Raw genomic sequence first — 13535 nt, 5'->3', positions numbered from 1 at the left:
TATTTCATTATTAAGCTGTTCTTCATTTTTTGAAGCTGTTTGGAGCTGCTTATTGAAAGAGCAATACTATTAAAATCTCAGGAACGAGGTTATCAGCTCCAAACAGCCGTGACATAATACAGCTAATCATCTGTCCAATAGATTAGAAGTCTCAAGGGACTGTGTAAAACAGCATCAAAGGCCCATAACTGGCAAAACTGCATGCTCCATGCATCCTCCATGCAGAGTACTATTGCAGTAATCAAGATGTAAAATTTCTAGGGCATAGAACACTGTAGTAAGGCTATCTTGGTCCAGGAATGGCCATAGCTTACCAGAAAGTCGTAGCTGGACATAGGTGTTCCTATCAGCCCCAGCCAACCACCATAGCCAATGGCACTGCCAGCATCTAGAGGGTAGCCATTGGCTACCTCTCAACCAGGCATACAGCTGTATATACACAGATGACCATGGATAATTGCTTTTACTTAACTGAAACACTAAAATAGCTTGTATTGACCAAAGTTGTAGTAGTCTACTCAAGAATCATATAGTACTTAAAAGAGTTCAAAATGCTTAGCAAACCCAACCATGGAAGGGTTGCAGGTGGGCAACTGAGATAGAGTGACTTGCCTAAGGCCAGCTACTGAATTCATGGCAGAAGAGAGTCAAACCAGAGACTTGTAGCTCAGTCTCTTAGCCGATATACTACAAGCACCAACTCCTCTGCACTGCCCAGTCCTCCTGCATCTCTTTCTCTATTATACTCTTTCCCTCCCAACTTACGTTATTCAACTTAACATACACTCAACAGCTGCATTCAGTTTCTATGCTATATAAACTCCACTTGGCATAAATAGTCTCTCAAGTACTGAATGCCTCTTCCTTGAAGGACGTTGGCGTTTGTTCTGTTCTGTTGGTATGCTCTGTTTTCTCCGTTACCTGGTTGCTGGGAATCACAAGAGGGGAGAGCACTGCTGTGAACATAGGAACGTAAGAAGAACTGTGCTGAATCAGGCTAACGGCTCACCAAGTCCAGCCTCCTGTTCTCCCGGTGGCCAACCGGATCCTGTGGGAAACCCACAACAGGACCCCATGGACATGTTTTGATCCAGAGCCCATTGTGTTCTCTGGTTTTACGTCAAGAACTCCATTGAAATTAGTCGGGCAATTCCTGGGGAGAGGAATCCCCCTGTGTCACGCCACTGCAAATAGCTGGAGCAAGCCAAACTTGGGGAGTTTGGGGGGCATAGTGTGGCTTCTACAAGTCACTTTAAAAAAGAAACACACAAGCACTTGTTTCAAAGGAGCATGCCTGCGATTGAAGCAATTATGAGAACTGCAGGCCGGTGTTTAGGAGTGTTGCAATTAAAGGGTCTCCTGGGGAATCAGACACATTATCACAGACGGCTTGTGTGTGCAGATACTGGAATGACATTGGAAAGTCAGCTTTCGTTTGAAACATACTACATGGAAAAGCAACCATGACCCATTAGCGGCTAAAAAAAAAGGTCTAAAAACTCTAGAATTGTAGCCAACTAAGTTCCACTCAGAGTAGACCCTGCCTCCACCTAGTTCCAGATACAGGCATTGCCCAAACTTGCAGTTCAGTCTTTCAGCATTGGTGCTGGGACAGCGTCATCCACCACATATCATGACGTCAGGCTAGCTTAGGGAACACAGTGCAGCCTCAAGGCACACTGCTCTATCCTCAAACACCTCACCACCAGTTACCACCACTCGGCCCCTGTCACCTGATGTGCCTTCCTAATGATAGGGACAGCCCTGCTAAACGTAGGATATTACTGAGCTATGCCATTTTATTTTATGCTTTCCTTTGAGACTCCTCAATCAGCTGCTTAGGAAAACGTAAGCAAACAAGTTTAAGGAAGCGCAGTGTAATTCTTCCTTGACCAATTCCTCATTTGTCACCAAATGCTTCTTAGTTGTCTGGGTATCAAGTATAATAATTGTTCACCTTGAGAAGGATTGCTGTTTACACAAGCTCAATTAGGCATAGTCAAAGAGACTGCCATTATTCTGAGCTGGCAAAGTATGTTACATGTGCTTAAACAATGGCACTGTGTCCTGGGAACAGTTAGCAAAACTGCCAGTATTGCAGATAAAATCTGTCTCATTAAAATGCAAAAATCTACATTTATCTTTGCTATTATCCCTGTGGGCACCATTAGATACAATAATGAAAAGATGTTCCCTGAAATGGTATTACTTTTTAATGAGACATTTTATTCACTCAGCTGTACTTCGTATTTTATTAATTATACAAACAGAAATGGCTTCCTAATTCTCATTGCTTCTGTTTCTAAATATGTATGTTGCCTGTGGCTATCAATGAATAGATTTCAGACATGAGCAAGGAAAAAAGCTTCACAGTTTCAACCGGTTGGAGCATGTAGATAGGGTTTTGTTTGTTTTAATGAGCCAAGTGTAAAAGAAGAAAAAAACAACAGAGAATACTACAATTGTGGAAAATTTCAAAGTCCAATGCAGGATGCTATTTAGGCCTATTGCTCACAAGGCACTCGTACACTGTCCTGTGCATTATTACCTGTTTTTAAGCTATCTAGTGGGAACGTGACTTTCTTTTTCATTTAGGTAAAAGGATGGCTGTCTTTACATCATCATTGATTTGGTGTACAGCATTTATTTATTCGTGAAAATATTTACAGATCACCCTCTTATGGATGGATCAGTTCCACACTGCCCCAACCTGGCTGCCACTTTCTCCCACTCCAGCCATGTTTCAATATGTGGCACCAATGCCTGTGCTGGGAGGGTGGCTGCATAGCTTCCACAGTGCTGGCCCCTCAGCTGCATGGCCTCCACAGTGCTGGCCACTTTTGCAGTATAGTAGGAACAAGAGATTCTTATTGTACTGGATATGATGAGAATAAAGAAAGAAATCAAAGTGGTTAGTGCAGTACAAAAGGGCTAGAGAAATAATCAGGAATTTAAAGAACAGAGGTGTTTTGTCCTTACAATTAAGTACTTGGCATTTTGTTTTAGTTCAAAAAATTATTTATATTGGTAACCCCATCACATCATGATGACGATTTTGTTTTGATGCTAGGGTCAGTTTTTCTCCACTTGTCTTGACAGGAAGTCCTGATTTCAGTCCACAACAAATCCAGCCTCTCCTGAAGGGAGCATGTATTACTTATTTTTGTCCAATCAGGGCGGTGAACATGGTCCACTCCTTTATCTTCAGCTATAAGGTAGATTTTTGTAGGGATGGAGGAGAGGACTATAAATGACTGCTAGCTTTGAAGGCTATGCACTATTTCCACAATTGGAGACAGCAATGCTTCTGATGGAAACCATGGGAGGAGTGAATGCTCTTGTGCTCATGTTTGGCCCATTGGTTTCCCACAGACATCTGGTTGGCCAGTGTGAGAACAGGACGCTGTACTAGATGGGCCATTGGCCTGGTCTAGCAGGCTGTTCTTATGATCTTACAGTTTTGAACCTGGATTTCCCCAGGCTAATCTGGTATCTGCTATTTGGAAGGAAAATGTCCCCATGTTTGCTTAGCTCTAGAAGAATATGGTTCATTGAATTAACACCAGATTAATGGCTGTTTGAAAAGACGAGGTGGTTTTATTTCATTTCCTTCCATATGGTAATTAAAGCTACAGCCACTTAGGCAAATCAGGAAGTGGATGAAATCTGAGAATCACTGTGTCTGCGCATGGAAAGTCATTTAGAAGAGCAGCGCAATGAGGAATTCCTGTCTCAATACTCTGGTAGTAGCTGAACTCTCTTTCTGCTCTTAAACACTTCTGAGCTGGGAAACCTGTAGCAGTAACTTTGGAAAGTTCCAGTTAGCTCTATAAAACTGCCCTTAATAGGTCTGGACCCTGTTACCTAAATATTAAGTTTTGAGGCCACCTGCTCACCTACCTGTCTGATAATGAATTATGTTAATAGGGAATTATATCAGGAGTGGAGAAGCTTTTTCATCCGGAAGGGCAATCTACTGAAGGCCAAATGCCTGTGGTGGGCGGGGCTAGAGGCAAAAGTGGGCGGAGCAATGAACATTATTTTTACCTTTGTACAGTGGGCTAGTTTCTACGTAGACTCATGTAATCATCTCTGTCCTCCATCTAGGCAAACAAGAAGCATTGTCAGAATTCAATGATATATTCCAGGCAGGCACACAAGGAAGGTACAAAGTAGGGCTACTAAGGATTGAGGCCTAAAGAAAGGGGATTGTTTTGGGTGCCAGGTAGAGATGCAGTGTGGCGTAATGGTTAGAGTGTTGGACTAGGACCTGGGAGGTGTGGGTTCAAATCCCCACTCCACCATCAAGCTCACTGGGTGACCTTGGGCCAGGCACCATCCCTTAGCCCTGGGGTGCCCAAACCTTTTTCAAAGAGGGCCAGATTTGATGAAGTGAACGTGTGTGATGATGAAATGGGGAGGATGAGAACCATGTGTACCACCTTGAGATCCTTGGAAGATAAAGGTGGTATAAAAATGTAATAAAGAAATATAAAATAAATAGAGAGGCCTGAAGGGTCCCGTTTGGTCCCTGGGCCTGAGGTTCCCCATCACTTACTTAAATTAACAAAGGTGTAGTTAAAGATATAATACTTCAAACATATGGTTTCTAGCTGTGTCTAAACTGTGGGCTTTGAAAACAAACAATTGTTTTCTGTAAATTAATCAACATATTCTGACAATCTACTGCACTTCCTGGTATTTCTACTGTACTTCTGTTTGTAAACTGCTTTGATATATATATATATATATATATATATATATATATATATATATATATATATCTGTTCATCCATGAATTTTGGGTGTGACCCAGACCAAGGATCTATGCCCGGGAGTGTGACCAAACCTACATTTCCTCTTTCTCTTTTCACAGCTTTTTTCGGGAAATACCTCAATGAATACAATGGCAGCTACATCCCTCCTGGCTGGCGAGAGTGGGTTGGATTAATCAAGAACTCTCGTTTCTATAACTATACTATTTGCCGCAATGGCCTCAAAGAGAAGCACGGCTTTGATTATGCAAAGGTATTGCACAGACATGTTTCCATTGTATTATGTGTTATCTGTAAAACTCCCCCTTTTTTCCATCATGCTAGAAGAATTAATGTTATGTTCAAGATCTCTCGATTTCTGCCCACCCCACCCATGGCCTTAAATCTTGTGTTCTGATCTGTAGGGCTAGAACTCCTTTGAAATGTAACTGCGTTCACAGAACGAAAAAGCCCATTCAGCGCTGCTGTGAATTTGTAATGGATCCTACCCCCCTCAACTTAAATGTGATTTAATTAGGATTTGTGTTCTCTGATACTCTTCACGGTTTTTCTCTATAGAAAAGAAGTACATGCATTATTAAATACTTTAAGAATATTATTGCATTTTTAAAACACCCTTGAACTCAAAAAGCTGGTTGAGCTTCAGGTGCGAGAAGATGTTAGCTGGAAATTGGGGTAGAATACCTTCAGTGAATTTCCCCTTTAAATACTGTATAGCCACTCCTCAACCATATTTTGAACTTAAAGGAGTTTGAGGAGTTATTTGGGGAGTTCTGTGGGGTCAGTTAATTTGTAGGTTCTTTGCGATGGGGTGAAACTGATCACAGCTGTTCGGGTTGCCCCAACAGTGTTGTGCAAAATGCACTCGGCCTCCTTTCAGTGTTTGCTTTTGCAGCTGTTCAGGAATTTGTATCCACATTGTTTGATTGATTAGTCGTGCCTGGAAGTGTTTGAAGCTGCACACATTGTCTTGGAACTCTTCTCTGGAGCTCACACCCATTCGTTGGGCCAAAAATGGAATGCTTAGAGTTGGCAGGTGGCTTAATTATTGAGTTTTCATCTTTACATTTTTTGTTCCTTCCTCTTTCTTGCAGATTTTCACTTTACTACCTTGGCTCTCCATTAAGCTAGGGGTGTTGTTGTTGGTTGGGGGTTGGCAAGGGGCTACTTTGACAATAGCAGCTGCACTGCTGCTCTAAACTATGCAATTTAAAAAGAAGACTCACTGATGGTTAGATGTGTTCGTGCACATTTTAAAAGTTATTTAAAATATTTTATAAGTTGCTCTTCATCTGATTCTGATTCTAGGGCAGCACGCAAACACTGTGTGTGTGTGTGTGTGTGTGTGTGTGTGTAAGTGACTAAACAAATAAGCAATTAAAACCATTATGTATGAGATGGCTTAGACAATGTTAAATGGCAGTATGAATTAAAATGTTTTAACCTTGCACCAAAATGATTGCAGTGTGGGTGCCAGGCGAGTCTCTCTAAAAGGGCATTCTAAAGTCAAGGTGTCAATACTGAAAGAGCCATCTCCTGTGGCCAAATAATGCTCTCCTGCCCGAGAAGGCAATTGGAGGAGAACTTCAATTGGAGGAGAACTCCTAAGAAATGAGCGGGATGATTCTTATTGTAACAAGAACACAGATAGCATGACTTGTGAGTCTGAGCTATGATCTAGGTCAGGTTTCCTCAAACTCGGCCCTCCAGATGTTTTTGGCCTACAACTCCCATGATCCCTAGCTAGCTAGTGGTCAGGGATGATGGGAATTGTAGTCCCAAAACATCTGGAGGGTCAAGGTTGAAGAAGCCTGATCTAGGTGGATATTCCTGGTTCAGATCTCACTTCTTTCGTAAACTCATCATGTTGCCATAGAGTGGTTTGCCATTTTCAGTGACAGCTTTCAGCCAGTGGTTGCATTTGGGCAGTTCCACAAAATCACTGTTTATTGTGTTGAGAGCAATATTCTGCAAGCCTTGTTCTCATGCACTTCCCCAATTCCTTTCTGTGGTGCAGTTGTCAATAATAATAATAATAATAATAATAATAATAATAATAATAATACACCGCCCATCTGACCGGGTTTCTGGCTGGAAAGAGGCATTTTCTCTTTCCCATTAAACACAGCTTGTTATGCTGATCAGCAGACTTGTTTACTGTTAGCTATGGGTTGTGTCCAATGCTAGTCCAACTCAGAGTAAGTCCATTGAAATGAAGTGAATCTTAAGTTAGTCACGTTCATTTACTTCAGTGAGTCTACTCCGACTATGGCTAGCATTTGTTTAAACAGCTGTGCCTAACAATCACTGTATGTCAGTTTGGACAAACTAAGCTATGGTAAATGGGAAACTCCTTGCAGCTGCACCAAAGGAAGGGGGAGTGTATGAGTCACTGTGACTTGTTCTTGTCACACTAAACTATGGCTACATCTGAACTAGGCCATTTTGAAAAGGGCAAGTAATAACCTTAAAAAAAATTGTATATAAAATAAACAAAGTGTATTCCGTTTGTGCATTATTGCAGTACCGAATCATTGTACTGTGGTTGGGTCAGAAAGACCTGTGTTCAGTTCCTTCCTCATCTCTGAATTTACTGTCTTAATCCACCCTTTCCTCTGTTCTTGCTTTGCCTTGACACCTTTTGCCTCCGTTCTCCCTTGCTATCCTGTTTGTTTATCCTTCCCAGAACACAGCTGTTCATCTGGGCACAGACTTGACTTTGGAACGGAATTGTAATTCTGGTCTTTGGGAATTGTGTCTGCGTCTTCAGCCCAGCTTTTGAAACTGGAGCCTGAGAGAAATCGCGTTTGTTTCATAGCTCACCCTAGCAGAATGAAGCACTGTGATATGGTCTGGTATAAGCGATGCACTTGGCAATTCTTGTTTTTGTGTTGAATGTTTGTTTCAGGACTATTTCACAGATTTGATCACTAATGACAGCATTAATTATTTCAAAACGTCTAAGAGGATGTATCCCCATAGACCTATAATGATGGTGATCAGTCACGCGGCTCCCCATGGTCCTGAAGACTCTGCGCCACAGTTCTCTGAGCTCTATCCAAATGCTTCCCAGCACATGTAAGTTAAACATTGCGCCATGACTATGCTGATGATTTGACTGCTGCTTAAATGCCCCTGCATAAAACATGACATTGCTGTTTAGACTGAATGAGGGGGGCTTTTTCTTAATTGTGTATCTTGCCGCTAGATGTCAGGATGACAGCTCATGATTTTCTTTGCAGAGGTTGTGTCTGTTGGAGGTTTCTGCCTCTTTGGTGACTATAGGAGAACCTCGGAGGCGTCTGTGTAGGGTGATATGTACTAAATGTTTCGCTATTTTGCAGGTTCTCTTCCTATTTTTCTGCCCTGGTCCGTCAGATAGATGAGCTGTAGATAGGCTGCTAACTTACACACACTTCTGGAGTAAGCACCATTGCACTCTATTATAATTTATAATCTAAGAATATGAGTACAGTAGTACCTTGGTTCCCGAATGGCTTAGTTGTCAAACGAACCGGCTCCTGAATGCCTCAAACTCAGAAATAAGTGTTCCGGTTTGCGAATGTTTTCCAGAAGCCAAATATCCAACGCGGCTTCCACAGCTTCCGATTAAGTGCAGGAAGCTCCTGCAGCCAATCGGAAGCTGCGCCTTGGTTTTCGAATGGTTTCAGGAGTTGAACGAACTTCAGGAATGGATTAAGTTCAAGATCCAAGGCACCACTGTATAGGATTATAGATGTTTAAATGAATGGTGGGTGCCTTTTGTCTCTAGGTTAAATGCACATGCAGATCCACAGTATATATTTAAAGCATACTTAAAACTCATGGTTTCCCGGGAACTGTAGTTTGTTAAGGGTGCTGGGGCTATGGTTCCCAGGATTCTGTGGAGGAAGTCATGTGCTTTATCAACGTGCATTGGATATGCTTCAAATGGATAGTGTGAGTCTGCCCCCAAGGCACCATGCAATTGTACAGACAGCCATTAAACATGCTGCAGCTCCTGGGATTCTGCATGTTTGTGCATTGCTTTACAGCTCAGAAGACAGTGGCTGATACGTTATCATCTGGCTGGAAACTAGGTCCAGGTTCCTTTCCCAGCCTGATAAGTTTCTGTGACCTTGGTGTCACAGGTGCAGAGCAGGAAGGCTCCCCCTTCCCTGTGCATCTGATTATTATTGTATGTTCTTTCTTAGGGACATAGGATGCTGCCTTTATACCAGGGCTGCTTATTTGTCCATCTAGGCCAGGGCTGTCTAATCTGACTAGCAGAAGATGCTATCCAGGGTCTCAGGGAAACATCTCCCACCAACCGCTACCTGAGCCTTTTAACTGCACATGCCAGGGGTTGAAGAACATAGAACTTTCTGCATGTGTGTAAGGGGGTGGTATCAGAGGCTTTTAAGCTTCCTGTATGATGTTCAACAGAAGTTACCCTTTGGCATTTAATCCTACTGTACATTTTAATGTGTGAACACTGATTTTAGCAAGAATGAGCAAGCATTTGCTGCTGGGCACCATCCGATCTGCCGTTAACATTCAATAGTGGTACCACCTGAGGTGGAAGAATGGATTGTACAGTTTTAGGTTGTAGCTGTGAATCACTTTTTTAAATGCTAATTACGTTTTGAAATCTCCCTGCCCGTGGAAACTGGCACAACAAGAGAGCGGGTTGATAATTTCTCTTTGATGTTATAGGGGTTTTCCCACTTTGTAGGAAGCTCCTTAAAATAAAATAAAAAGATTTCAGAATTGCACACTCATGTAGTTTGAAGTGGTACAGTTCACTTTATCACTTCAGAATTCTGCACACTGATCTTACTGCATGCGTAGGTTTATCCTGGAGGTGAATGCAAACCAGAGTTTAACCTGTGGTTAGAAGCAAATTTCCTCCAGTGACCTGAAGCAAGACACTGTGAGCATTAAACATGGGACACGCATAACTGTAGCCACCTTGAGTGTTGCAAAAGGAAAGAGAGAGGAATTTGAGCGGGAGAAAGCAGGATAACACAGAGGGACACTTCTGATCATAGGCTTAGGAGAGTTACAAATACTTGGTCTCCGCTGAGCCTTGTGTTTTAAGGAGGTTTGTGTCTGGCAGCTCTGGAAACTTGTTTTGTCCTGAATGTTGAGACAAATTGGACTTTGTTTTTTTCAAGCAAAGCAACTTGTGCTTAAATTCTGTGATCATGGGACATTATGGGAATGTCAAAACGGTGCGGGATTAGGAGGCTCCTACCACAGAGCAGGGCCATGGTGCTGCCTGAGGGCGTGCCAGTATTGCAAGTCATAGCAAACATAAATTATTTCTCTTGGAAACAACACATACCTACCAGGTATCAACATAGCAGTGTAAACAACAACAACACTTTTTGTGTCTCTTCTTCGAGAAGTGACTGTCATTTTCTCCTTTAAAGATCTCACTGAAGGTCCTTGATTCGCTCTTTCTCATATCTAGGTGTGCGGATTGAATGTAAAATTTAGCTCCTCAAGTGACACTGGTCTCCTTTTTTGAGGGTGGGTAGGGAGATTCAAAAAAAATTGTGTGCATTCTCCATGTTAGGAAGTTGCCGCGTTAGGAATGTTATGTATGAGAAATATTTAGTTTTATGTGTATTTAGACTATAAAAAAAAAAGCTTCACAAAGATTTTATCAGTGTGTATAACGTGCAAATACATCTAGTTATGTGAGGTGCAGGTGATTTTTCAAAGGCAACCAAGTGAAAACATGCAACATACATTAAACTGTAAGAACAAGGCAAAGCAATAGGAAAAACCACCAAAGAATTGTTATTCAGTGTAATGTATGTTCTGGCTGCAATCCTAAGTGAAGTTTTTGTTGGCACAGCTCTGATTAAGTCAGTGGGGCTCTGCCAGAACAAGTGGATTTCAGCATAGAATCCCATTCTTAAATTGTCTGCAGAAGGCAAGATCAAGGCCTACAGTCTATTTTGAGAATTGCCATTGGCTAGGGAAATATACCCTGAAATTGTTTGAAAAGGGATGTGTGGGTGTGGGTGTGTAATGGTGTCATAAGTGCCTAAATCAAGTGAGTGAGTCTAATAAGGAATGTGACTGTTATTGCTCTTTCTTCCCTTGGGGATCACCCTTAGATCCACGATACAGCAGGTACTTGCTAATTATTCTGTTTCCCTCTTAAACAGAACATGTAGTTGTGTTGAGAGAGGCCTCTGCATATGTGTCTCTGGAGAATCACTGCCGATTCCGGTGTGCTGTATTGGTTAAGCTATTTGGTCTGAAGCAGATTCTTACATCTAGTTCAACATTATTTGACAGGGCTTAATCACAGAGAGAAACTTATTGTGTCTTTTGCCTCTCGTGGAATATTTAAATGTGTGCTTGCTGTAATGGAAACCTCTTGGACTAATCACTTTCAGTTTTGCTCCCTTGGTGTTTCTGGAAACGCTGTGAAATCATACCGTTGGCTGTATTTCTGATCCTAAGAGACTATTCTGAGGGTGTTTTCACTCATGACACTAGGCTAGGAGTGCTTCTTAATCTAGAATGAATCATTTCTCAAAGCTGCTAATAGAAAGTGGAATGTGAGGTTTGGACAATCAAGTGTACATTTTAGCCCTCGTAGGTTGTTTATGGGAAATGCATCCCAGTTTAGAATCACTTCATTTAGACTTCAATCCTATACTACCGACTGATCTCAGTGGAACTGGCTTCTAAGTAGAAATGCACAGTACAGATAACTTACAAACCAGCTTCAGACCTTTCTGGTGGTGCTAATGATTTTTAGCTTGATGCTGGGTATGATCCTATGCATGAGTCCCAGGTCAATGAAATCCTGATTAGGTCAATTTGGTCTCTAGAGGGGTGTGTTGAGATCCATTACTAGCTCCAGATGCCCCATTAAGCTTTGTGGGTGTCTGAACTACAGTGTCTCCCTCAGCCTCCCCATGCCGCATGGCAAACTGCTTTTGAAATCTGGGATGCAACAGTGTTGTGTGGGTTTGCTCTTTGGTGAAAAACAAGGACAACATCCTGCTGAGCTCATGCAGAACTTCCGTTCCTTTTCTTTTCAATGCCTCTAAAGTATTTCTCTGGATTATAAACATAGAAGGCTTAATGAAGGGAGCAGATGTGTTTATTAAAGGTTGGGAAAGCAATTATAAGAGTAATGTCGTAGTCAAGAATCTGGCTTTCTTTCTGCATATGTAAACACTTCTTTTTAGATCACAGATAGAGCCTGGACCCTGGGTAGCAGCTCCTTCACAGAGAGTACAATCACATCCAGCTTAGGCAGTTGCACTGGTGGAGGAAGAGGAGTGTGGGAGGAGCGCACTGCCCCCGGCAATGCGATCCCAGCAGGGTGCCATCGCGGCTGCCCCCTGCCTGCGCTGGACGCCCCCCCCCTCAGGTGGCATGCTCCACCCCCAGGATGCGTGCCCCGCCCCTGTGGGCGGTGTACCCCACCCCCAGGGGGCACACCAGCCCCGCTCCCGCCTGCTCTCCGCCCCCCGGTTCTGGAGCATGAAGCTCCGCCACTGGGCAGTTGATCTGTCTCCCACCACAAGAACCACCCATCCCTAAGTCCTCTGTCTTTTCAAGATTCAAGATCATTTCAATCTGGGGGCTCTCCTGCCTCAGATTTAATGTAGAAATGAATAAATAAATATGTTGTAGGAGCAAAGCACGTAAAGAAACTACAGGGAATTGACGAAATCTGTCTATGTAAAGGAAATGGTGTGGTGTACAAGCAAAACCTTTCTGTTCAAATAGACTGTGTCATGTTGGAATGTAAGCACATTCAATGCTATTCAGCATTGGACTACATTTTTTCTCTGCAGAAGGAAAAAACAGGAACAATAGTCGCATAGATGTGAGGAGCACAATTACGTATGTTATAGGATATGACACCGTCTTCTAATCATCTTAAAAGAAAATGAAAATTTGTGCAATCTGGGTATTCTTTCCCAGACACCTGCTTATTGTGATGAAGGGCTTCAGAAAACATCTCAGAGTTAATGCATAGAATACTGGAGTTGTAACTGGGTCAGATCCCAGATCTGCAGTGTATACAGCTGGATTTGCTTAGTTGCTATTGCTTAATCTTACCTCTTGATTTATGAAAATGTATTTTCTTTTATCACATTTTTTTCAAAGATCCTGTTATGCTAAGCATGCAAATCATATCAAATCAGGCAACTTACGGGCAAAGGGTGCAGGTATTAACAAGAGAAACGAACTTTTGGAAGCTTCTAAACTATCCTCTCTCTCTCTTTTTTAGAACTCCCAGTTACAACTATGCACCAAATATGGATAAGCATTGGATCATGCAATATACAGGTCCCATGCTTCCTATCCACATGGAATTCACAAATACCTTGCAGCGCAAACGACTTCAAACTTTGCTGTCAGTTGATGACTCCATGGAAAGGGTGAGCAAAATGAAAATCCTGAAAACATTTTTTTAGCCTTCCACTCTCTTTAATCCTGCTGCTGTCATGAGCCCCTTAGTAATATTGTGTTCATGGAAGGCAATCTTACTTGGCTATGAGTGATCACCAAAGGAGAAAGAAGAAGAAGAAGAAGTTAGCAGGATAATGAATCCCTGTCCCAGAATACAGTATTTCCCACATTGGTGTTAACCCCAAAGAGGCACCCCCCCCCCTCTTTCTTTCCCTGGTTCATACTTCTCTGTTGAAAGGGGGAGGAACAAAGGGGGTGAGGGAGAGATAGGTCTTTCCTATCATAAAGGAGATGTCTGCCCAGAATTCTGCAGCTCTTTGTACG

General features: G+C 42.4%; 1 protein-coding gene across 9 annotated transcripts in view; it reads left to right on the top strand.

Annotated features, from left to right (window-relative positions):
* The window catches only part of SULF1 (sulfatase 1), a 98962-nt gene that overhangs the window by 52048 nt on the left and 33379 nt on the right, over window positions 1–13535 (top strand). For all 9 annotated transcript variants that reach the window (XM_077932932.1, XM_028736748.2, XM_028736749.2 and 6 more), the window contains 3 exons: window positions 4877–5028; window positions 7684–7853; window positions 13030–13180. In XM_077932932.1, coding sequence (XP_077789058.1) covers window positions 4877–5028; window positions 7684–7853; window positions 13030–13180 — 473 coding nt within the window. The remainder of the gene's footprint in view (window positions 1–4876; window positions 5029–7683; window positions 7854–13029; window positions 13181–13535) is intronic.

Source organism: Podarcis muralis, chromosome 8, assembly GCF_964188315.1.
Source record: "Podarcis muralis chromosome 8, rPodMur119.hap1.1, whole genome shotgun sequence".
Lineage (NCBI taxonomy): Eukaryota > Metazoa > Chordata > Lepidosauria > Squamata > Lacertidae > Podarcis > Podarcis muralis.
Note: the sequence above shows the minus strand (reverse complement) of the source record. Positions and strands in the feature narration are given on the sequence as shown.